The sequence below is a fragment of the Oncorhynchus keta genome, chromosome 10, assembly GCF_023373465.1.
Source record: "Oncorhynchus keta strain PuntledgeMale-10-30-2019 chromosome 10, Oket_V2, whole genome shotgun sequence".
Taxonomy (NCBI): domain Eukaryota; kingdom Metazoa; phylum Chordata; class Actinopteri; order Salmoniformes; family Salmonidae; genus Oncorhynchus; species Oncorhynchus keta.
In genome coordinates this window covers 61394199-61418805 of record NC_068430.1, presented here as the reverse complement: position 1 = coordinate 61418805, position 24607 = coordinate 61394199, and the positions used below count along the sequence as shown (strand labels likewise).

At 43.0% G+C, this 24607-nt stretch overlaps 1 protein-coding gene across 4 annotated transcripts in view; it reads right to left on the bottom strand.

Annotated features, from left to right (window-relative positions):
• Nucleotides 1-3993: 3993 nt before the first annotated feature.
• The window catches only part of LOC118389126 (signal-induced proliferation-associated 1-like protein 2), a 101887-nt gene continuing 81273 nt past the window's right edge, over nt 3994-24607 (bottom strand). For 2 of the 4 annotated variants that reach the window (XM_052527430.1, XM_052527431.1), the window contains exons 15-23: nt 21635-21859; nt 18793-18846; nt 17571-17691; nt 16346-16586; nt 13840-13971; nt 8990-9052; nt 7018-7138; nt 6090-6171; nt 3994-5454 (exon numbers count right to left, since the gene is read on the bottom strand). In XM_052527430.1, the coding sequence (XP_052383390.1) occupies nt 5305-5454; nt 6090-6171; nt 7018-7138; nt 8990-9052; nt 13840-13971; nt 16346-16586; nt 17571-17691; nt 18793-18846; nt 21635-21859 (1189 nt within the window). In that variant the 3' untranslated portion in view covers nt 3994-5304. The remainder of the gene's footprint in view (nt 5455-6089; nt 6172-7017; nt 7139-8989; nt 9053-13839; nt 13972-16345; nt 16587-17570; nt 17692-18792; nt 18847-21634; nt 21860-24607) is intronic. The other 2 variants (XM_052527433.1, XM_052527432.1) reach the window with 2 other exon arrangements.

Here is a 24607-nt window from a genome sequence, read left to right as displayed (position 1 = left end):
CATGACAAACTCCGGCACTACACAACATTGTGTAGCTTTCTTTATCCCTTCGTTTGCACGCTTCTGTTCGGGATTTAGCATGCCTTGTGCTTTGCAAGCATCTTTGTAAAGTGTTGTTCCATTAAGTCATTGGGAGTGACGGGATGCAGTGTCTTCTCATTTCGTGTCAGATTCCTCGGGTCGGCGCTCTCATCCTAACAGCACTTCGTCATGCGGCAGGTGCTCCATACGTTCCCCACGCAACCACCAAAGTGCTTAATCAATAATGAAAATACTCTGGTCGGCTCCAGTGAGGAGAACGCTGGGGTTTTGAAATGGAAGGTGAAACATGAGCTAGAGTAAAGGGGGCGACAATGGCACTCCATTTAATATTCAGCACTCCATCCATCCAACTTCTCCCTTTTCTCTTCCATTCATCTTAAAAAAAAACTTAACTTTGAACTATTTTCTTGGCCCATTTGTCTTCCCCTACTTGCAGGATGCCTCTCCTGTTACATCTCTCTTCTCCTCAATGTCTCTCCTCCTCTCCTTTCTGTTTCTCTCGGGCCCCCATTTTTTTTTAAAACTCTCTTCTTCATATCCAACCTAACCTTGCTACTCCTCCTGGACCTCAATGACGTCCATGCCTGCTCCCAATTGCATGTGCGAGTGGGTGTGTGTCTCTCTCGGTTCCTCCACTTTTTTACATCTGCGGTGAAACCATATGGAGAGAGGTGAGGTAATGGGACCTAAATTGGGTGACTGGAGGCTGCAGGAGAGCCATCTGGGACATAAAGCCTACTGTTGTAGTCAGGCTGGGCTGACAACTGTACAGACTTTCCCACCAAACCACAGGCTATTGTCCCTAAGGGATGGGAATGTTCTCCATCTGCCATACATAATGGCTCATCTGTTGAACACAATGCGAGTATGTTGCCTTCTTAGTTGGACTTGAGAGTTAAACTGGTGTCGACCAAATCTAGGACTTGTTTTCAAAATGTATTTGAGGTTTTCATAAGAGACTGGTTTACTAGTTTGGTTGTGTGGGGTTTTAGGAAAATTCTATGCTCGCATTTCTCAACACACAAAACATTCCAATATGTGAAGTCTAACCGAAAAGGAATAAAAACAATTATAGTGGGATTAATATTGTGTGAATTCTACAGTACAAGAGGAAAGGCTGACATATATTTGCACTCGGAGCAAAATTTCACTTGTGCCACCTTGCCATAAGAGCTAGTAGGCCTACTCCGGTAAAAGATACCTCTGAGCCAAATACTTTACAGTACCATCATTTCTTGGCAAATATACACAACCATTCAAAAGTTCGGGGCCACTTAGAAATGTCCTTGTTTTTGAAAGAAAACATTTTTTTTGTTCATTAAAATATACAATTGTTCAGAAATACAGTGTAGACATTGTTATTGTTGTAAATGACTATTGTAGCTGGAATCGGCAGATGTCCAGACGAATTTCAGAAGAAAGTACTTTGTTTCTGGTCATTTTGACCCTGTAATCAAACACATGAATGCTGATGCTCCAGATACTCAACTAGTCGAAAGAAGGACAGTTTTATTACTTATTTAATTGGAACAACAGTTTTCAGCTGTTCTAACATAATTGCAAAATGGTTTTCTACTAGCCTTTTAAAATGATAAACTTGGATTAGCTAACACAACGTGCACAGGAGTGATGGTTGCTGATAATGGGCCTTTGTACACCTATGTAGAGATTCCATTACAAATCAGCCATTTCCAGCTACAATAGTAATTTACAACATTACCAATGTCTACACTGTATTTCTGATCAATGAGATGTTATTTTAATAATGGACAAAAAGTGTTTTTCTTTCAAAAACAAGTACACTTCTAAGTGACCCCAAATTTTTGAACAGTAGTGTGTGTGTATGTATATATACACTGCTCAAAAAAATAAAGGGAACACTTAAACAACACAATGTAACTCCAAGTCAATCACACTTCTGTGAAATCAAACTGGAAGCAACACTGATTGATAATACATTTCACATGCTGTTGTGCAAATGGAATAGACAACAGGTAGAAATTATAGGCAATTAGCAAGACACCCCCAATAAAGGAGTGGTTCCACAGGTGGGGACCACAGACCACTTCTCAGTTCCTATGCTTCCTGGCTGATGTTTTGGTCACTTTTGAATGCTGGCGGTGCTTTCACTCTAGTGGTAACATGAGACGGAGTCTACAACCCACACAAGTGGCTCAGGTAGTGCAGCTCATCCAGGATGCCACATCAATGCGAGCTGTGGCAAGAAGGTTTGCTGTGTCTGTCAGCGTAGTGTCCAGAGCATGGAGGCGCTACCAGGAGACAGGCCAGTACATCAGGAGACGTGGAGGCCGTAGAAGGGCAACAACCCAGCAGCAGGACCGCTACCTCCGCCTTTGTGCAAGGAGGAGCACTGCCAGAGCCCTGCAAAATGACCTCCAGCAGGCTACAAATGTGCATGTGTCTGCTCAAACGGTCAGAAACAGACTCCATGAGGGCCCGACGTCCACAGGCGGGGGTTGTGCTTACAGCCCAACACAGTGCAGGACATTTGGCATTTGCCATTGAACACCAAGATTGGCAAATTCGCCACTGTTGCCCTGTGCTCTTCACAGATGAAAGCAGGTTCACACTGAGCATGTGACAGTCTGGAGACGCAGTGGAGAACGTTCTGCTGCCTGCAACATCCTCCAGCAGGACCGGTTTGGCGGTGGGTCAGTCATGGTGTGGGGTGGCATTTCTTCGGGGGGCCGCACAGCCCTCCATGTGCTCGCCAGAGGTAGCCTGACTGCCATTAGGTACCGAGATGAGATCCTCAGACCCCTTGTGAGACCATATGCTGGTTCAGTTGGCCCTGGGTTCCTCCTAATGCAAGACAATGGTAGACCTCATGTGGCTGGAGTGTCAGCAGTTCCTGCAAGAGGCATTGATGCTATGGACTGGCCCACCCGTTCCCCAGATCTGAATCCAATTGAGCACATCTGGGACATCATGTCTCGCTCCATCCACCAACACCACGTTGCACCACAGACTGTCCAGGAGTTGGGGAATGCTTTAGTCCAGGTCTGGGAGGAGATCCCTCAGGAGACCATCCGCCACCTCATCAGGAGCATGCCCAGGTGTTGTAGGGAGGTCATACAGGCACGTGGAGGCCACACACTCTATTGAGCCTAATTTTGACTTGTTTTAAGGACATTACATCAAAGTTGGATCAGCCTGTAGTGTGGTTTTCCACTTTAATTTTGAGTGTGACTCCAAATCCAGATCTCCATGTGTTGATAAATTTGATTTCCATTGATAATTTGTGTGATTTTGTTGTTGGCACATTCAACTATGTAAAGAAAAAAGTATTTAATAAGAATATTTCATTCATTCAGATGTAGGATGTGTTATTTTAGTGTTCCCTTTATTTTTTTGAGCAGTGTATATATATATATTTTTTTTAATTATTTTTTATTAGTTCCACATGGCTCCAGGATCCAGATCTGAAAATTCTATTTCGAAAGGAATATAATGATATTTCTACCAAACCATGAATTATTCAAAAGGTTCATATGGGTGATGCTTATGGACACTGGTGGGCCATCTGGGTCTAATAAGATATGATGACAGTGTGCTACAGTCGAGAACACCTGCTTCCAGCCAGCCAGGCATCCCTTTTGCTAGATCCTTTAGAGAGACGTTTTGAATAATGGCCTGACCTATAAAAAAGGCACATCTGCTACTATGCAGATTCCCAATTGTGCCTAATATGTGATCCCTGTACAAGTGTTACCCATAATTCAAGACGACAAATGACTGCATGGCACTTATCAAACACTGTGGCACTGATTATTTTGTCAAGAATGTCAACTAACCAGTTCATCAGGGACATACTATGGGCTGTCTCTTTAAGACATTTTCTGTCTGCAAAACAGCACTGAACCTTACAAAAAAAATACCTTGATACTCACAAACGTTGTCGGCTGGAATTAAATGACACTGTCGAGTCCATTGTTTTTCCAACATCCTACATTTATTAAAAAAGCAAACCTTTTGTCCCATCGTTAACAAAACACCTTACAAAGAAAGAAAGGCATACAAAACAACAGGCTGTCTTCTAGCAGCATCCAAACGTTGGACTTCCCAGAAATAACCCTTTATATGTATATAGTATTTATATCTTATCTCTTGCCAACTATACAGATATTGCCAATAAGGAGCCATTCATCTTTTTTAGTGCAGAAAAGAACAAAATACTCAATATTAAAATAAACAATTTGGAGGGTAAATTTAAATAAGAGTTAAATACAAGACACTTTCTCTGAAGTACTGTACAAAGACCATCAAACACATTTTGGCATTGAAAATACATAATTCATACACTTGGCGGTACCTTGTGTACCTGCAAGTGTTCGGGGTCAACTGCATAAGAATACTTTTCTCTGTGGCAAAAATAAAAAGGTCATAATATCATGGTAGACATCATTAGTGAGAGTAGTTGACAAGGCGTGGGGTTGGAAAAGGACGAGGTACTACAACAACAGAAAAGACTACAGTATCCATACACCACTGGTTAAAGTCAGGCACATTTTTGTTCCTGCAAAAATAAACACTTCCAAGAAATCCAATACAACCGCAATCTCGACAACACCACAATCAGTGCTAACCATTAATAACAGTTTTGTGACTATCACCATATTTATTGCTAGGACAATTTCTATTATTTTTTGTTGAAAACAGTGGAGTACTCTACAAAATGTACTAAAGATTAGCTTTTTTTTTATACAAGAACCTTATAACACCTTAGTTATTTCGGTTGTTTTATAATACATTAAAAGTCAAGGTAAAGTTGAGTCAGTTTATTTGGGTGAACTTCTTTTCATTGTTGTTTACTGAGGGAGCTGACACATTTTACATTTGCCTTATTCGGCAAAAGAATATAGTTTTCACATAAGTTACATTCATTTGTTTTAAATTCACATGTTCCTTCCTATAAGCAAATAGCCAAAAACATGAGGTCTGATACATTCTTCCCTTCCTCCCCTTTATCTAAACCTTCTATAAATGTATCCCTTTACCCTCCCCCTGGCCCCTTGGTATATTTACACTAATTCATGTTGTTGTTTTGATTTTAAAACAACGCTACTAGCATTAGCACGCTAACTCGCAACTCCTCGTTCTCATGCGACGGCTATTCACTTTGAATCACTGCAGACATCGTCCCTCTTGACATGCCACTGGCTCAGGTAATGTGGAGTTAACGGCCATGTTGCAGTGTGTCAGTGTGTGTATGTGTCAGTGTTTTTTGTCTTCCTTTTTTCCTCAGGGCTTCTTGTTGTCGACCGAGTGTAGGAACCATTCACTGAACCTCCTGAGCTGAGCGGCTGCCGTTTGGCTCTCCTCGTGCAGACGCATGTTGTCCTGACGCAAGTGCTGGACCTGCTCCTGCAACATGGCCTTGTCCTCTTGCTCCTGTGGTGAGGGAACACACACACACACACACACACACACACACACACACACACACACACACACACACACACACACACACACACACACACACACACACACACACACACACACACACACACACACACAGGTTATTACGCAACCTGGCATGACGGCATTGGCTTTACATATGATCACCATCTGGCACAGAGGACAACATTTATCTTCATTATGACATAATTGTCTGGTTGTACACTGGTTTTCTGAATGAGAAGACATATAACCAGATTACAACCAACTGTTCTCTGTTACAACCAGGTAAAGATGTATATTATATGACGACGTCAACACATCATGGGAAAGCAATCCTATTCTGGTCGTTTATCAGGTCCGATAAAGACATTTTTTCTGGTTGCTGACAAAACGTCCTTTTTGCCTGCCAGGTTGTATGATTTACAAAATACACCAACAGAGAAGTGTACATTTTAGAACAGATAAATTGTATAGATCATTCTAGTACATCATAGTAGTATGCTGATTCATGTGTTAGCTGCACATTACTTTGGATAAAATGAACCTGCTAAAAATGACCATGTTATTATTGTTACATATGGTAAGTGGTTCACTGGACATGATGTGCTTCGGGGAGCTGACTTTACCTTCCTGAGGTCGAACTGAAGCTGTCTGAGGATCTCTTCCAGTTGGAGGACTTTGCCCGTGAGCAGAGCAGGAGAGCCATCCCTGTATAGAGATAGAGAGACCGGCTTCTTTAAGTTTTGCAAGTCTAAAGAGCAGTCTTCTAGAAAGGGACCTCTTCGTCGCGTCTGCGATGATATATGCTTTTATACATCATCAAAAGCAGACCACTCTATGACGTGAAGCTTAACAACTGACAAACACCGGCATTGTTTACTTGCAAACTACAGGTGTGACCAGGTCACAGACTTAAAACATATTTAACTGAACAGTGTTGCGGGTCCACAATCAAAATCAGAGTGAAGGTAAATTTATGAAAATTGGTGTAGTTATTAGTTCATCTGAAAAGGTCCAATGAAGACGTTAAAAAAGAATAATCTACATTTCAAATAATTTCTGGTTAACAAGTAAGCACCTTACTAACAAGTAAGCACCTTACTGTGATTGTTGTCAATTAAAAGGGTCAAAAAGAAACAAAAATAGCTTCTTAGCAAAGAGCAATTTTTTAAGAAAAGACTGCTAGGACTGTCTATGAGAGGACAGAGAGGTTTGGACCCCTTTCTTATTGGTCTATTAACTAATTTACCAAAACTCCATCCCACCAAAACAGGCTGACATTTTAGGCAGCCTTTTCAAAAAGCTCTTACACTATAAGGGCATTATCATAATGTTCACAATTTCCCCATATTACACCAACCTCGGAGTGAAAACACACACACACCTTTAGAGGAAGATGAACAAAGTTTCGGCATTCATGCTATTGTCAGTGCATTCAGTCAGTAAGTAGTGTTAAACATACGTATATGTAAGACCTTCAATAACTACATTCCCTTCTCTGCTAAGTCAAGCTCCTTTAACTGTCTGCCCCACCCAAAGGCACAGTACACCTACCCTGCCTTCAGAGCGGCAGCCTCCGACGCAGCCACCCTCCGACTCAGCTCACGGGACAGCTCCATGGCCTGCTGGGCCTGCTCCACGTCCAACATGGAGCAGAGTGAACCCTGGTCTGATGCTAAAGAAACACACGCAAACAATACTATTAAAGCTGCAATATGTAACATTTGGTCGGTAGATCTGTTCTATGTGCTCTATTTCTATGCGTGCCATTCTTGAGTTTTTTTTTGCGACTTTTACTTTGTTTTTGTACACCAGCTTCAAACAGCTGAAAATACACAGAACAAAAATATAAAACACAACATGCAACAATTTCAAAAGATTTTACTGAGTTACATTTCATATAAGGAAATTAATCAATTGAAAAAAATCATTAGGTCCTAATCTATGGATTTCACATCACTGGGAATAGAGATATGCATCTGTTGGTCACAGACACCTTAAAAAAAAAGGCAGGGGCGTGGATTAGAAAACCAGTCAGTATCTGGTGTGACCACCATTTGCCTCGTGAAGTTTCCTTCACATAGAGTTGATCAGGCTGTTGATTGTGGCCTGTGGAATGTTGTCCCACTCTTCTTCTTCAATAGCTGTGCGAAGTTGCTGGATATTGTCGGGAACTAGAACATGCGATCCAGAGCATCCCAAACATGTCTGGTGAGTATGCAAGCCATGAAAGAACCGGGACATTTTCAGCATCCAGGAATTGTGTACAGATCCTTGCGACATGGGACTGTGCATTATCATGGTGAAACATGAGGTGATGACGGCGGATGAATGGCATGACAATGGGCCTCAGGATCTTGTCACGGTATCTCTGTGTATTCAACTTGCCATTGATAAAATGCAATTGTGTTGGTTGTCCATAGCTTATGCCTGCCCATACCATAGCCCCACTGCCACCATTGGGCACTCTGTTCACAACGTTGATATCAGTAAACCGCTCGCCCACACGACACCAGACAAATTCTCTGCGGTTGTGAGGCTGGTTGGACGTACTGCCAAATTCTCTAAAACGACATTGGATGCGGCTTATGGTACAGAAATGAACATTCTATTCTCCGGCAACAGCTCTGGTGTACATTCCTGAAGTCCGCATGCCAATTGCATGCTCCCTCAAAACTTGTGGCATTTTAGAGTGGCATTTTATTGACCCCCAGCACCAGGTGCACCTGTGTAATATTCACAGTTAAGTTTCTTGATATGTCACACCTATCAGGCAGATGGATTATCTTGGCAAAGGAGAAATGCTCACTAACAGGGATATAAACAAATTTTAGCACAAATTTTGAGAGAAACTTTTGTGCATATGGAGCATTTCTGGGATCTTTTATTTCAGCTCATGGAAGATGGTACATTGATTCTGTACACTACACTTGCTTGTTTTGTCACAAACTGAAATTAGGCAAACTATTAGAACTTTAGCAACCAAGAAATGGCGGAGCGATTTCTGCATAGTGCATCTTTAAATACCATGACACACATATCGACTTTAAGAACGTCCATAACTGCATAGAAATGTCATATTAGAAGAGGAGAGCAGTTTAGTCAGGCGTTTTAATGCTTGGCTGGAACAAAAGTAAGCAGGAGAAAACATCACAATTAGAAGAAGTGGTTGAGGTAACACTAGGCAGAGGCACTAGGCAGCTAGTAGTAGAAGGTGGTGGTGGTAGAAGTACAATGGTAGTGGTAGTTGCTGTAGTGTGACAGAAGCATTAGCTGTTGTAGTAGTAGCTCTGGTAGTACAGAAATGTTAATAGAAACCCTAATTGGATTTGGCTTCATACTAAATAAAATTGTAGGAGTTAGAGGTAATAGCAAAAGCACCAATGGCAGTAAAGGTGAAAGAAGCTCTAATGGCAGTAACTAACTAGAGTAGTAGTAAAAGTTAAGTAATTCCAGTGGAGAGGAAAACATTTATATATTTTTAAAAAAAGAGTAGAGAGCTGTGTTGAGCAAAATGTCATGTCACCTAGTGAGTCTTTCTGACTGTCTTTATCACACAGACGACTGGCATCCTTGTCGAGCTCCAGACCTGAAAACACGAGAGGAGACAGCACATCTCTCAGATACAGTTCAGCTACCCACACGGTGTTTAGTCCACTTTCAGTGCAAATAAGCTACAGCAGTACTTAAATGCTCCAAAAGCAATGTTTAAAGGAAAGGCACATTTTGGTACAGCCCTTTTAAGCAGTCCATTCTTGCAACCATGGAGGTGGAGAGCATGATTAATAGGGAGCGATGGAGAGCAGAATGGATCCTGTTGAGGTGCTATGGTTAGCTCCACCATCCCTAAACCTTTGCCAGTGTCTATTCTAAAAGCAATAATTATGGCGTGACAATGCTGTGCAAAACTATTTTCCCCCTTTCTAATTTTCGCTACTTTTGCATATTTTTTCATACTGAACGTTATCAGATCTTAAAAATAAAATAAAAAATTAAATAAAGGTTCAAGATGTGATAACATTCAGTATCAACGATATGCAGAAATAGGGAAATCAGAAAGGGGGCAAATACATTTTCACGGCACTGTATATAACAATTGGATCCACTCTCTCGGTGGGTGCCTTCGGAATGTATTCAGACCCCTTGACTTTTCCCACATTTTGTTACGTTACAGCCTTATTCTAAAATGGATTTTAAAGCAATCTACACTATAACAGTGAAGCGAAAACAGGTTTTTACAAATATATAAACACTGATTTGCATAACTATTTAGACTCTTTGCTCAATTTCGAGTCTCATAGCTCAGGTGCACCATGTTTCCATTGATCATCCTTGAGATGTTTCTACAACTTGATTGGGAAAGGGGGATACCTAGTCAGTTGTGTCTTCTGCATTTAACCCAACCCCTCTGAATCAGAGAGGTGCGGGGGAGGTGTCAGCTCATGGATTCGATCCTGCAACCTTTCGGTTACTGGCCCAAAGCTCTAACCACAAGGCTATATTGGAGTGGTAAATTAAATTAATTGGACATGATTTGGAAAGGCACACACCTTTCTATATAAAGGTCCCACAGTTGATAGTGCATGTCTAAAGGTCCCACAGTTGATAGTGCATGTCGGTGCAAAAACCAAGCCATCAGGTCAAAATAATTGTCCGTAGAGCTCCGAGACAGAATTGTGCCGAGGCACAGATCTGGGGAAGGGTACCAAAACATTTCTGCAGCATTGAAGGTCCCCAAGAACAAACTGACCTCCATCATTCTTAAAATGGAAGACGTTTGGAACCACCAAGACTATTCCTAGAGCTGGCCACCCGGCCAAACTGAGCAATCTGGGGAGAAGAGCCTGGGTCAGGGATGTGACCAAGAACCCAATGGTCACTCTGACAGAGATCCAGAGTTCCTTTGTGGAGATCGGAGAACCTTCCAGAAGGACAACCATCTCGGAAGCCCTCCACCAACCAGGCCTTTACGGTAGAGTGGCCAGACAGAATCCACTCCTCAGTAAAAGGCACATGACAGCCAGCTTTGAGTTTGCCAAAAGGCACCTAAAGGACTCTCAGATTCTCTGGTCTGATGAAACCATTGAACTCTTTGGCCTGAATGCCTAACGTCATATCTGGAGGAAACCTGGCACCATCCCTACGTTGAAGCATGGTGGTGGCTGCATCATGCTGTGGCAATGTTTTTCAGCGTCAGGGCCTGGGAGTTAGTCAGGATCGAGGCAAAGATGAACAGAGCAAAGTACAGAGATGCTTGAAGAAAACTTGCTCCAGAGCGCTCAGGACCTTAGACTGGGGCAAAGGGACTGAATACTTATGTAAACGTCCTATTTCAGTTTTATTTATTTTTGCATAAATATGCAGAAATTTCAACAACAAAAATGATTTTTCTTTGTCATTATGGGGTATTGTGTGTAGATTGATGCAGGGAAAAAACTATGTAATCAATTTTAGAATAAGGCTGTAACCTAACAAAATGTGGAAAAAGTCAAGGGGTCTAAACACTTTCCGAAGGCACTGTAAGCCGGCGATTCTCAACTCCAGCTGTAAAGACCCACATGACAGCACATTTGTGTTCTTGTGCAACACTAACACAATTGATTCAACTCGTCAACACCTCAAACGGCACGTGGTTAGTCGAATCAAGTGCGTTGGCACTGGGCTAGAACAAGTTGCAGTCCGAGGTGAGAAACTCCGGAAGCCGTGGCCCTTTCTTAGTAACCGACACGGCACAGCACACTATTGTTACCTTCCAGATAAAGAGCATAGGACTATTCTGGATAAGGAAGAAAACAAGAAAAAAAACAGACTAAGCTTGTGACAAGTCAGAATAGCCTCGCAGATGTCTGAGTCGGCCTCACATATCAATTTAGAAAGCCGGGGATCTTAGTGAGGAAATTGAGGTTAAGTTTCTAGCAAAAGGGCAGCACCAACCATCCCCCACTTTGCGTCTGTCTTCTCAATAGCTGGACGGTGTTGAGAGGTGACGCTGATGTGGTATTTGAGGACCGAAAGGAGGGAGAAGGGGAAAGGGATGGGAGCTGTTCTCTCTAAGATTGTTCCCGCTAAGGAGTGAGAAGAGGGGAAAGAGAAAAAGGGAAGTGCGAGTGAGAGGTAAGAACGAGAGAGGGAAGAGATGAAAGTGGTTCTCACTAAAGATACGTGTCTCACTGAAGTTGCTTCTGAGAGACAAGAGAGAGACTGAAGCTGTGAAAATCTCACCCATAATTACACATCCCTCTTTCTCCCTTTTAACAAACCACTCTCTGTTTTAGTTGACTGTCTCAACATTGGCTTAACGCTGATTGAAGTAAGTCACAGGTGAAGTGATTACCATAGTGGAAAACAAAGAATACAAAGGAGGGCAATGGAGAAAGTAAAGAAGAGAGATCTATAACAGAGTCAGGTATTAATTTTCCTTCAGTAAAAAGACTAGCCTATATTGAGTTGTGAACAAGAAAAACATCCCATGACATTCTTTCTGTAGTGTTCAACATGGAAAACAAACGGTCTAAGATAAATCTTGAGGTTAAGTTATCATCGATAAATATGAATCACAACTGAATAATGAGACACGTAAGGAGAAAGGAATGTCTATTTCGTGGCTGTTTCACTGCACTCTTGACTGTGAATGTGAAGCATTTGTCCTGTTCTAGTATGCGTGGGTCTACAGAAACAGAAATAATGCTCGCTAGTTGCAACTAATGCTCACCACGCCCTTTGCCCCCGGCATGCTAATGAGGGCTAGCATGCTAGAGTTTCTGCGTGCTTAGCAACACTGCCTTGAGAACACACAGCGAGCACCACGAAACTAAACAAGCCAACTAAATGACACAACAAGCCCGGGCTAATAATGCCAGGGTCAGCACACCCACAACTCTCTAAGCAAATTAGTTCCCCCTCTTTTCTCTGTTGTTGACTTCTATGCAAATCCTGTGCAGCCCAATGCTAGTCAATGGAGTCCCCGGCCTGAACCCTCATTGCGCAGGGTGAAAGAAATGTGGTCACCGGTTCCAACCTATCCAGTCTATAAACATCAGTTGGTCATGAAGGAAGAATTTTTTAAATAATTATAATAAATACAAAATCGTGAGTACATCACTCTGTAGCTCAGGTAGTCTAGTGGGCGGCAGGTAGCCTAGTGGGTAGAGCATTGGGCCAGTAACCAAAAGGTTGCTAGCTGACAAGGTAAAAAAATCTGTCATTCTCCCCCTGAAAATGGCAGTTAACCCACTGTTCTTAGGCCGTCATTGTAAATAAGAATTTGTTTTTAACGGACTTGCCTAGTGAAATAAAGGCTACTTTTAAAAACAAGTCATTCCAGGTTACCAGAAAAACACTCCCAGCTTCCCCTGAACACAGTTGACCGAGGTAGCGAAGCTATAATTGCCAGAGAAAGTGTGCAAGAAAGGGGTGCAATTACGGCGCAAAGTGGGTTTGAGTAATTTGGCAAAATGGTTCCTTGCTGTGCGCTCCATTGTGATAATGCTTAGTTTCTCAAGTCCCCAAATACTCTCGCTCTCCTTCCACTTCCTGCTAATTAGCACCTCGCCATAGACAGACTGAGTGCAAGGGAGACACAGACAATGGGAGAGACTGAAGATTTTGACTGGGTCAAGATGATATTGGGGATCAATTTGAATGAATGTCCAGTCGCTTTAATTGGACGACGGACAACGAAATCACATCTGAACATTACAAGAAAATATATATATGTTATAATGGTCTTTTCACACATTGAATTTCACGCCAAATTAGATACCTAAATTGACCAGAGTGGGAAAAAAAAACATTGAATACAATTTAGACACTGAATAAAGGTCAGGAATTGTCCTATTGAGTGAACAAAAGGGTAACAGTTAACGCGCTGAAAGCCTGATGAGAACTGGGGACAAAAGATTTGACAGCACGACACCTTGGTAGCAGCAAATGTTAATCAGGTACCACTTACACCTAGCTAACAGTTTTGTGTTCCCAGAGCATTTCTAGTAGGTTTAGGAAACATTGTTTCTGGTAGGTCTAACATCCCCATAGCCTTTGTTGGTCCTGGTTTTAAGAGCTTTAAGAAAGTCCGTCCATAGGGATGTTCCTTGAATGTTGAGTTACAACACAGATAACGTTTTCCTCTCAACATTGTTCAAACAGATCTCGCTTGAATGAAAATGGTCCAACAAAATGTGAAGATTCCCCTTCTGAAGATTCCCCTTTACATCACAACCAAATGGGTACCTGACAAAAAACATTCCATACTGTTCTAGGCCATGTTAATTGTTAGCTGGGTAAGCTTTTGGGAGCATCAAAAGGTCAAACAGTGAATAAGTACACAGTTTTGTTTAATGCCATGCGGGAGTATGATGAATCTAGACGTTATATTACCTTCAAAAGCCCTTGCGGCATCAACAAGATGGGACCAGTCCAGGCCAGACACTGCTTCCGGGAGAGGCATCAGACTGCCATCGGCCATTTTGCAGCGGTCGGCCAGGGAGCTGTCAGAGAACCACAGCTCATCTGTAGAGATGAGACAATTCGGTTTAGATAAGTGAGCGACAGCCTCACCGATTTGGGTGAAGGGAACAGTTGGTGCTCCCTCCCTCCTTTCTTTCTTTCCCTCCTCTCCTCCCCTCCCCCACCCTCCTCCCACCCTCCCCATCTCCTCCCACCCTCCCCATCTCCCCCCCTCCCTCTCCTCCCCTCCCCCTCCACCCCTCCCCCCTCCCTCTCCTCCCGCCCTCCCCCTCTCATGTCTACCGATAATGAGACATCAGTGCTCATCCATTCTCCACTTGGAACACCTGCTCCTGCTTGCAGATTAAGATTAAGTAATTTTGGGGTTTTATGTTTCAGTAAAAACATACATTTCAAATATACAGTTTAAATGAGATGATACTCTAAACGAATGAAATATGGGCACTTTCCACCAAAGCGTAACAAATATCTCACACCTTAACAGACATTTTTCAGGCATCTGCAACTCCCCTTAAGCAAATACAATCCTCCCTGTTCAATTTGCGAGTCTGTCCCCACTCCCAAAATGTGAAAAAATGCAAAACAATTGCAATCCTGCTTGGAAAACTGCCAAGAACACGGTTACTTTTTTAAAAACCCAATGTCACAGTCTGCTGTTGAAAGCTGATTAGAGGACGGAGACGAAGGGGGAGCTTCCCCCCGCCAGACAGACAATTAACCTGCATCTCGGGGACGCCCACAGGGGTCAGCTTTGGCGTAGATTCACACAAAACTAGGCACACAAATGTGTGCATAAAAACACACACGCACACACAGGTAACTTAATCTCGCACACAGCTGGAGATTCATGATCCTTACATTTTGGTTTCTGAGCCCCCCCCCACAGAGTTAAATAAGACACAGCAACCACATATTCATACACACCTCCACCCTCAAATGTGGGGGAGGGGTATTCCTTTCATAAGGACTGGATTAGCAGCCCCTTTTTCTCATTGTGAAATACAACCAGTGGTTAGAATGCTTCAACAAAGAAAGCAAGGAGGCCCGACAGTGAAAGGGTTAATATCGTGCCTACTCAATGAGAACACACTGGGATGTTTTTCCCAGTGGAAAATATCCAATACCTTACTATGTAAAAAAAAAAGAAGACAAAGCTTTTTAAAATCGGGTTTGCATCAATTTAACACCTATGAATTCTCACCTAATACAAGACAGATGGGAAATTGAAAGTGGCATACGCTGTAGCTTTTATGATGGGTCTCGTAAAGTTCAGCTTCAGACTGGCAAGAACGTTTGCATTTAATTGACCACAATGAGCTCACAGTTAGATATTTTTTATTTCTATGGCCCACTCCTTAATTTGAAAATCAAAATGGCTGCCCCGCCACTTTGTTCACTATAAAGCTGAGGAATGGGGCTGGAGATATATAAAACTGGCTGTAAATATCACAGTGGGCCTTTAAGTACGTTTCAGGTGTAGGTGAAGGCAGCTTTCCACTCAGCACCATTTGCCGTGTTACTACACCTCAGGGGACTTCCATCTTTGGCAGATACATGAATGATTTCGTAACATGTGTTTCCATTCCTAATTGAACGTCCGAATCAACGAAATGTACTCCAAGGTTTCACTAATACATAATAAATGTAAAGCAGACTTTGGTACTTTAACACTGATTCTAAGGTAAAAATGGTATTAGTTGAATCTGGTGGGTTAGAGCAGGACTGGAACAAAAGTGTATACATCCTGTAGTTCTCCAGGAGAAAGGTTGTATACATCCTGTAGTTCTCCAGGAGAAAGGTTGTATACATCCTGTAGTTCTCCAGGAGAAAGGTTATATACATCCTGTAGTTCTCCAGGAGAAAGGTTGTATACATCCTGTAGTTCTCCAGGAGAAAGGTTGTATACATCTGGTAGTTCTCCAGGAGAAAGGTTGTATACATCCTGTAGTTCTCCAGGAGAAAGGTTGTATACATCCTGTAGTTCTCCAGGAGAAAGGTTGTATACATCCTGGAGAAAGGTTGTATACATCCTGTAGTTCTCCAGGAGAAAGGTTGTATACATCCTGTAGTTCTCCAGGAGAAAGGTTGTATACATCCTGTAGTTCTCCAGGAGAAAGGTTGTATACATCCTGTAGTTCTCCAGGAGAAAGGTTGTATACATCCTGTAGTTCTCCAGGAGAAAGGTTGTATACATCCTGTAGTTCTCCAGGAGAAAGGTTGTATACATCCTGTAGTTCTCCAGGAGAAAGGTTGTATACATCCTGTAGTTCTCCAGGAGAAAGGTTGACCAACCCTATTCCCTCACAACCATAGAGATACATTAAAATATCTAGTACCCATCTGTTCTATTGAATTCTATGCTCACAACCGACAAGACCTAGCTAGCTAGCCAGCTAGGTGGCGTAGTCTCACTCACTCTTGTGTAGCGGCGCCCCATGGCTGTGGCCGAGGTTCATGCGAGGTGGCAGGGTGCTGTGGTAGGGCCCAGCGGCGGTGCTGAACAGGATATCGTTGGGCAGGGCCTGGTCCAGTAGAGAGCTCCGGGAGCTGACCAGGGACAGGGTTTTCCTGTGGCTGCTGCATAGGCTCTCGTCCGACAGGGTCCGGTACAGGGACCTCCTCGGGGACATGGGCAGGCCGCCAGGACCAGTCAGACTCTGTGGGAAGAGATAGAGAAAATGAGGGAGGGAAAAAGGGTGATGGAAAATTTGGAGACATTTTACATCTCGGAGGGCTGCACAACGGAAGGAGTGATTAAAGCGCCAACTGGTATGTGCTAAACTAGGAAAAAAACAGCTTGAATCTTCCATAAAATTGGCAAAACAGTCACTTCGGTGTACCACAGTGCCATAAATGAGAGCCAATAATTTCCCCTCAATTATCTGACAATAGCTTCCCTGTGCATAGTAGTTGGTATCAATGCAGGGCTTCAAATAACGATAGACAAATCTTCCATTTATTACAGGAGGATATGTCAAGACTATAGACTATTATGTTGCTGGCAGCCATTTTCTTTCATTCCTGTGATATATTTTTCAAATCAGTGAACAAAGAGGTCTGAAGAACAGCTTGCTAGCTCCCAGATCAAATCCATTTGTGTCAACCCCTTCCCATTCCACCCTTGTTTCCTGGCCACATTTTCTTCTTCTAATTACCCAAGAGCCTTTGCATCAAGTGGTGGGCTTTTTCTCCCGACGCTAGTCGCCATGGCCGGTGGCATTGAACGGGAGACGTCTAAATTAACCTTTTGATAAGCGGGGGGAATCTGTGCTAGGAAAAGGTTTAGCGTGAGTCTGGCGCCTTATAACCACCCTTGGTTTTAATTTCAGTTCATTTGAAAACGGTGCCGGCCTTGATTTTTAATATCACAAGCAATCCGAATGGATTATGTCAAGCGGAGGAAGGAGCCGACTGAAGGAGGGAAGGAAATTAAAGCAAGACACTCATTGTCAGAGTGGGGAGAAACGGGGAGCACTACACTAGAGAATCATGTCAGCTCTATGTATTACATGTCTATCGGCAACGTTCCAAACATTTCCTTTTCACTGAACACAGCCCAGAGAGTATACGAATGAACCAGAGAGCTGGAGTGATAGTGAACCAAGTAGTGTGGAGAAAAACTCGAGGGAGCAGGGGCTCACCTTGCCACGACCCCCATCCTCGGGGGGACTGTCGGGCAGCATCATCTTCAGGAAGGCCTCTCTGCTCAGGCTGGGCTGGACCTGCTGGAGCTGGCCGTCTGCACCCAGCATGGCCCGCAGCCTGCTCCCCAGGGGAGGATGGGGGATGCAATGGAGGAGAGGGAGGGAGGGGGAAACGAAGAGGTGGAAGAGAGAAAAGAAAGTGAGTTAGGGTTGAGAGAGAAAAAGGCATAAATGAAGAAAGATGGTAAGGTAGAGAATATAGTGAGAGTAAGAGTAGAGAGAAAGTGAGAGTAGGGAGAAACGAGGGAAGAATGACAGAGCGGGATGAGAAACAGGCAGGGAGAGGGTGTAGATGGGGGGCAAAAACAAAAGGTAAGAGAGTTGCATTAGAGACGAGCTTCTAAGTTTAATTGAGGTTTCTTGTGAATTGTACAAAGGGTAGGCGGAAGGCAGACTCTCCTGAACAAAGAACGTGTCTAAAATAACACCCCATTCCTGGTCAAAAGCAGTGCACTACATGGGGAATAGGGGGTAATTTGTGATTTGCCCACAAAAGGTGAGGTAAAGGAGGGGGCAGTGACACGTGTGGGAGACTGAACAGTAAGAGCAAAAACAGTAAGACCAAAAATAGAAGCATAAAGCTAACAGAGGTAAGACCAGGCAGTACATTACACAGCTCTTTGGGAAGGACAAAATAATAAACATGGTCATAAGAAAGAAGGATACTACAAGAACTACTTTAAAGGGTTATTGACGGTTGACTCTCAACACACACACACGGGGGAGTAATCTTTTACAATACGCTGTTCGGAACCAGTCAATCACAGTTCTTCAACTGGAGGGCATCTAGTTTGGGAAGTAGTTCCAGGAAGTAGTAGTAGTAGTTCCAGGAAAACACAGAGTGGGGGTGAGGTGTCACGGAAGGTACAGGTTGCGTTGTGTACAGACACCATGCGAGTGACAAAGTGGGTAGATTTATTTTACCACCCCATTTCAACCGGGCTTTGCCCAATATTTATGAAGAAATGATACACTTAACTTAAAAAGAGACTTCCACACAACCAAATGGTGATTTGAATCTCAAAGAAACAGGTAAATATGATATAATCCCTATCTTACAATGTCATTTCTTAGTAAATACTATGTAAATAGAGGAATGTAAAATAAAGCGTACATAGAGGTTTATTGAACAAAACAAGGTTCCGTAAAGCTAGTGTACCTGGATCTCAGTGTTAGAGTCTTTAGTAGGAAAGACAATACGCCTTCCACTCCACTGATGTAGAAAACCCCAAGTGAAAAAAAGGAGGGAAATAATGGTAATGTACATTGAGATGTAAACAAACGTTGTACATGGCTGATATGCAAGCATATAGCTGTCAAAATGGCTATGCTACTTAGGAAGAAAATACCTCAACATACCTCAAATAACATTGGCCTTATAAAGCAGACTGTAATAAACCTGTTACTTTTGTGTTAAACGTTTCTGTACAGGGGTAAGTACACTAACTACTTGTTCTTGCATACCTAGTACAAACTAATTACATAGTTACCTTGGAATAAGGCCAATGTGATGTGAAGTGCGGATGAAAAATTCTCCTCTACTCTTGTTATCCTCCACCAACCATAACAATTACAATGAAACCTGTCATGTCATGATATAATATAACAGCAAAGGAATGTCCATGAATGCTACTCCTACACTATATACACAAAAATATGTAGATACCACTTCAAGTTAGTGGATTCAGCTATTTCAGCGACACCCGTTGCTGACAGATTTATATAATTTGAGCACACAGCCATGCAATCTCCATAGACAAACAGTGACAGTAAATTGGCTTTACTGAAGAGCTCAGTCACTTTCAACCTGGAACCATCATAAGATGCCACCTTTCCAACAAGTCAGTTTGTCAAATTTCGACACTGCTAGGAGCTGCCCCGGTCAATTGTAAGTGCTGTTATTGTGAAGTGGAAACGTCAAGGGGACACAACGGCTTAGCCGCGAAGTGGTAGGCCACACAAGCTCACAGAACGATACCGCCGAGTGCTGAAGTGCGTAGCGAGTAAAAAAAAAAAAGTCTATCCTCGGTTGTAACCCTCACTACTGAGCTCCAAACTGCCTCTGGAAGCACAAGAACGGTTCATCTGGAGCTTCATAAAAGGGTTTCACCATGCGCAATGTCAAGCGTCGGCTGGAGTGGTGTAAAGCTCGCCGAAATGTGTTCTCTGGAGTGATGACTCGCGCTTCACCATCTGGCAGTCCAACGGAAGTGGAATTTATTTCCTTCTTAATAAGTTTGAGACAATCAGTTGTTTTGTGACAAGATAGGGGTGCTATACAGAAGATAGCCCTATTTGGTAAAAGATCAAGTCCATATTATGGCAAGAACAGCCCAAAAAAGCTAAGAGAAATGACAGTCCATCATTACTTTAAGACATGAAGGTCTGTCAATACGGAACATTTCAAGAACGTTGAAAGATTCTTCAAGCGCAGTCGCAAAAACCATCAAGCGCTATGATGAAACTGGCTCTAATGAGGACCGGCACAGGAAAGGAAGACCCAGAGCTACCTCTGCTGCGGAGGATAAGTTCATTAGAGTTAATACCACAAATCAACTTTTAACAAAGCACACCTGTTAATTGAAATGCATTCCAGGTAAGTACCTCATGAAGCTGGTTAAGAGAATGCCAACAGTGTGCAAAGCTGGCATCAAGGCAAAGGGTGGTTACTTTGAAGAATCTCAAATGTAAAATATATTTTGATTTGTTCAACACTTTTTTGGTTACTACATGATTCCATATGTGTATTTCATAGTTTTGATGCCTTCACTATCATTCTACAATGTAGAAAATAGCCAGAATAAAGAAAAACCCTGAAATGAGTAGGTGTGTCCAAACTTTTGACTGGTGTTTTTCATGGTTCGGGCTAGGCTCCTTAGTTCCAGTGAGTGGATACGTTAACTCTACAACATACAATGACATTCTTGGAGATTATGTGCTTCCAACATGTGGCAACAGTTTGGGGAAGGCCCTTTCCTGTTTCAGCATGACAACGCCCCCATGCACAAAGCGAGGACTATAAAGAAATGGTTCGTCAAGATCGGTGTGGAAGAACTTGACTGGCCTGCACAGAGCCCTGACCTCAACCCCATCGAACACCTTTTGGATGAATTGGGACGCTGACTGCGAGCCAGGCCTAATCACCCAACATCAGTGCCCAACCTCACTAATGCTCTGTGGCTGAATGGAAGCAAGTCCCCTGCAGCAATGTTCCTACATCTAGTGGAAAGCCTTCCCAGAAGAGTGGAGGCTGTTATAGCAGCAAAGGGAGGACCAACTCCATATTAATGCCCATGATTTTGGTCATGTAGTGTAGATGCAGCAATCCAAACTTGTTTTGTTTTAGCTATGTGCAGTCCCTTCCATCTAAAAAAATATTTTGGGGGCACTATGCCCACTACGGAGGCTGTTTTGTGAACAGAAAAGGTCACACTAGCTGATGGACACTTTACACGAGCTAAATGAGAGACCGTACTCGAGGACTCTGCTTCAACTCCTACTTATTAATAAGATAGGACATGTGTTAAGAGGATTCTGTCAGAGCCTCAGGTCATCAGTGGTTACTTTTAATATGGCTGTCCCCCTTTGTTCAGAACCTGTCTAAAATGGGTATGTTAATATGGCAGCATGACTTGCAACCTTTTCAACAGGACCAAAGCAGACAGTTTGTCAGCGCGCCATCTTTCTTTCCAGTTCAGTTAACTTAACCAAGAAAGACCCTTGAGGGTCGAAGCCTCGCTTGCGAGGTCAACCTGGCCAAAGGTTAGCAGGATAGTACTAGTAAAGTTGACAAGCGTACCAACTTGTGGCGTTGTTATTAAAATAGGACGACGGGCTTTATTTCAACGGTCGAGGCTGAAAATTTGTCAGTGGGAGGGAGAAAAAGGATGTGTGGCACCGGCAACTATTATGATGCTGTAGAACATATTGACAGTGCTCTAGGAGCAAGTTTTATGTCCAAGTAAGAATACAACTCCACAAAACACTGCTTATTTATTCACCTGTAGTCTTTTGACCTGCCCGGATCCAACATTGGAGAGCCATCCTCGGCTTTCTTCCAGCCAATCAGATACTCTTTGCCTGGTGATTGGCGGGTGTGGACGGCAGCATTAAGCCCCACCCCTGTCACAATGCCGCCGGAGGAGACGATGTAGACTTGGGAAGAGTCAACCGAGGTGGAGGTCTTAGGACCACGTTCCAAGGGGCTGCCAGAGTGTCGTGAGCCACTAGGAAAACAAAGACAGAAATATATGATCACAGTTGGCCAATTACATCAAATATGAGTGGCTACCAAAAATCCACAGTTTGGGGTCAGTCCATTTTATATCAGTCAAGTCATGGGATAATCAGGAGGAATAATTCCCCTCCCGAATTGAACTGACCCAAACCCTGCTACTCATATCAGTGATTCTCCTCACGATGGGCACTGTGTGGTTCTCGGAGCAGGTCCCAACTCCTATGACTCCACTAGCCTACTACAGCAGAATTCATACCAACCCTGCCTATGCGGACAACATAGTGATGATACGAATTGGGGCATGATGACACTGCACTGGTGCCGCTGGCAGCGAAGGGCAAATGTGTCACACCTCATTAAATGCTGCATTGTGCCCACTGCGGGGGAGGCAGGATCATGCCATGGCCACAGTGAGCCTGCCACAACATGGCAGACCGGTCATCACCTTTTAGCATAATCTTGTTCCAAAGACACTTTTTCCCCAACTGCACGTCTGGTGGACCAACACATCCAATTCAGTGAGCCTGGAGAAACTCCCAGCGCACAGGCATTTGTTTAAAATCGGCTTAATCTACCAACCAATCATCTCCCAGAACACTTTCCCCTTAACCCTCCCGCGTACACTAGCACACCATAAGCACAGAGCCACGCCTCGCAGTCGTGTAAATGACAAATACTTTAAATCAGTAGAGTACTTCCATAGAATTCTATGGCCACTCTGACTAAGGCCAACTTAGAGTGGTTGATATCCCTGGCTTATATAGGCTATGCGCAATAGCTGGAGGATGAGGTTACTTTTAGTCTGGTCCGGCAGGAAACTGCGGTTTGGCTCATGCAGTCTGACCTAAAATGGAGAACGTGATGTCACCGCTCAGACTGAAACAGCATGAAAAGTAAGACTATATCTAGTCCTATCTGACCCCAAAATTGAGGTACTGGTGTCACCTCTCAGCCTGGCCCAGCAGGAAACTGCACAGTTGGGCTCATCACGTCTGACCTCAAAATGGAGGGCAGGAAATTGTAAACTCTGTTATATTTGGTCTAACCCAAAAACAGAGGAAATAAAATGTTGGAAAGGTAACCTTGACTCCAGGCTAATGTGCACAGGCTTGGAGAGGAAGTGCAAAAATAATGGATTGGGAATCTGGTGGGGAGATTCTGTGATGATGACGACATGGTGGTTTTTGCCTAGTTGCTGGTTAAGTAGGTTAGCTGGCTACTTTAGTCTATGTGAATAAACGTTTTTATTGTGCAGGCACAGCCTTGCAACAGTTACCCATTTGCCTTACAGTAGTGGACTAGCCATCTAGAGCCCCAAATGGCTAAAACTACAGGGAATCATGCCAGCTCTCTTTATTACATTACTATCTGCAACGTTCCAAACATTTCCTTTTCACGAACACAGCCCAGACAGTATACGAATGAACCAGAGAGTCGTAGTGAGTGAACCAAGTAGCATGGAACTAGAGGGAGCAGAGGCTCCCGTTCACGAGAAGTTGAGCTAGCTACAAAGAGAAGTCCGCTTAGGAAAACTCCCAAATCAACATGGAAAAGTAACACCACAACACACACACACAAAAAAACACTACGGGGGGGGGGAAGTTAAGAGACAAAAAAAGTCCCTGGAGTCAGATGCAGCCAAATGTAGGAAATTGAGCGACTTATTCAGTTGTGCTGCTACTAGTGCTAACGTCAACGTGCATGAAGCCCATGCCAAGGGGGATGCCACAGCCCCTGGACAAGAGTTCTAGCAGAAGTAGAGGACAGCGACAACATAGCCGACGATTGTGAGCATAGCACAAGTAAAAGTCAGCGCAGCCGAAGCGGTAGGCAAAGGGGATCCAGGGCAGGGAGGGAGACATGGATAACACAACATCTATATTGGGCAAACTAACTAGGCTAACTAATAAACAAACTAACTATACCAGTAACATTTTTATTTATTTATTTCACCTTTATTTAACCAGGTAAGGCAAGTTGAGAACGAGTTCTCATTTACAATTGCGACCTGGCCAAGATAAAGCAAAGCAGTTCGACAGATACAACGACACAGAGTTACACATGGAGTAAAACAAACATACAGTCAATAATACAGTATAAACAAGTCAATATACGATGTGAGCAAATGAGGTGAGATAGGGGAGGTAAAGGCAAAACAAAAGGCCATAGTGGCAAAGTAAATACAATATAACAAGTAAAACACTGGAATGGTAGATTTGCAGTGGAAGAATGTGCAAAGTAGAAATAAAAATAATGGGGTGCAAAGGAGCAAAATAAATAAATAAATAAAATAAATACAGTAGGGAAAGAGGTAGTTGTTTGGACTAAATTATAGGTGGGCTATGTACAGGTGCAGTAATCTGTGAGCTGCTCTGACAGTTGGTGCTTAAAGCTAGTGAGGACATGATGCCAGTCAGACAGTTTCTTGATTAATGTGCATGCCAGCCACAGTCATTTCAAGCCCTATTCCTCGACTTTAGTTGAATAGGAACTACAACATATGATATTTCATATTTTAATCATATTTGTACTATGTACTTGTGTTTGTTTGAAGCCCTACTATTGTCATTAGTCAAATCCCAATTTATTGGTCGCATACACATATTTAGCAGATGTTATTGCGGGTGTAGTAAAACGCTTGTAAAGTCAGTCTTTGACACAGCACAGCCGCCTTTTATTTATTAATTTCATGATGATTAATTCTGACTATAAAGCTATTGTTTCCACTATGTTGCTA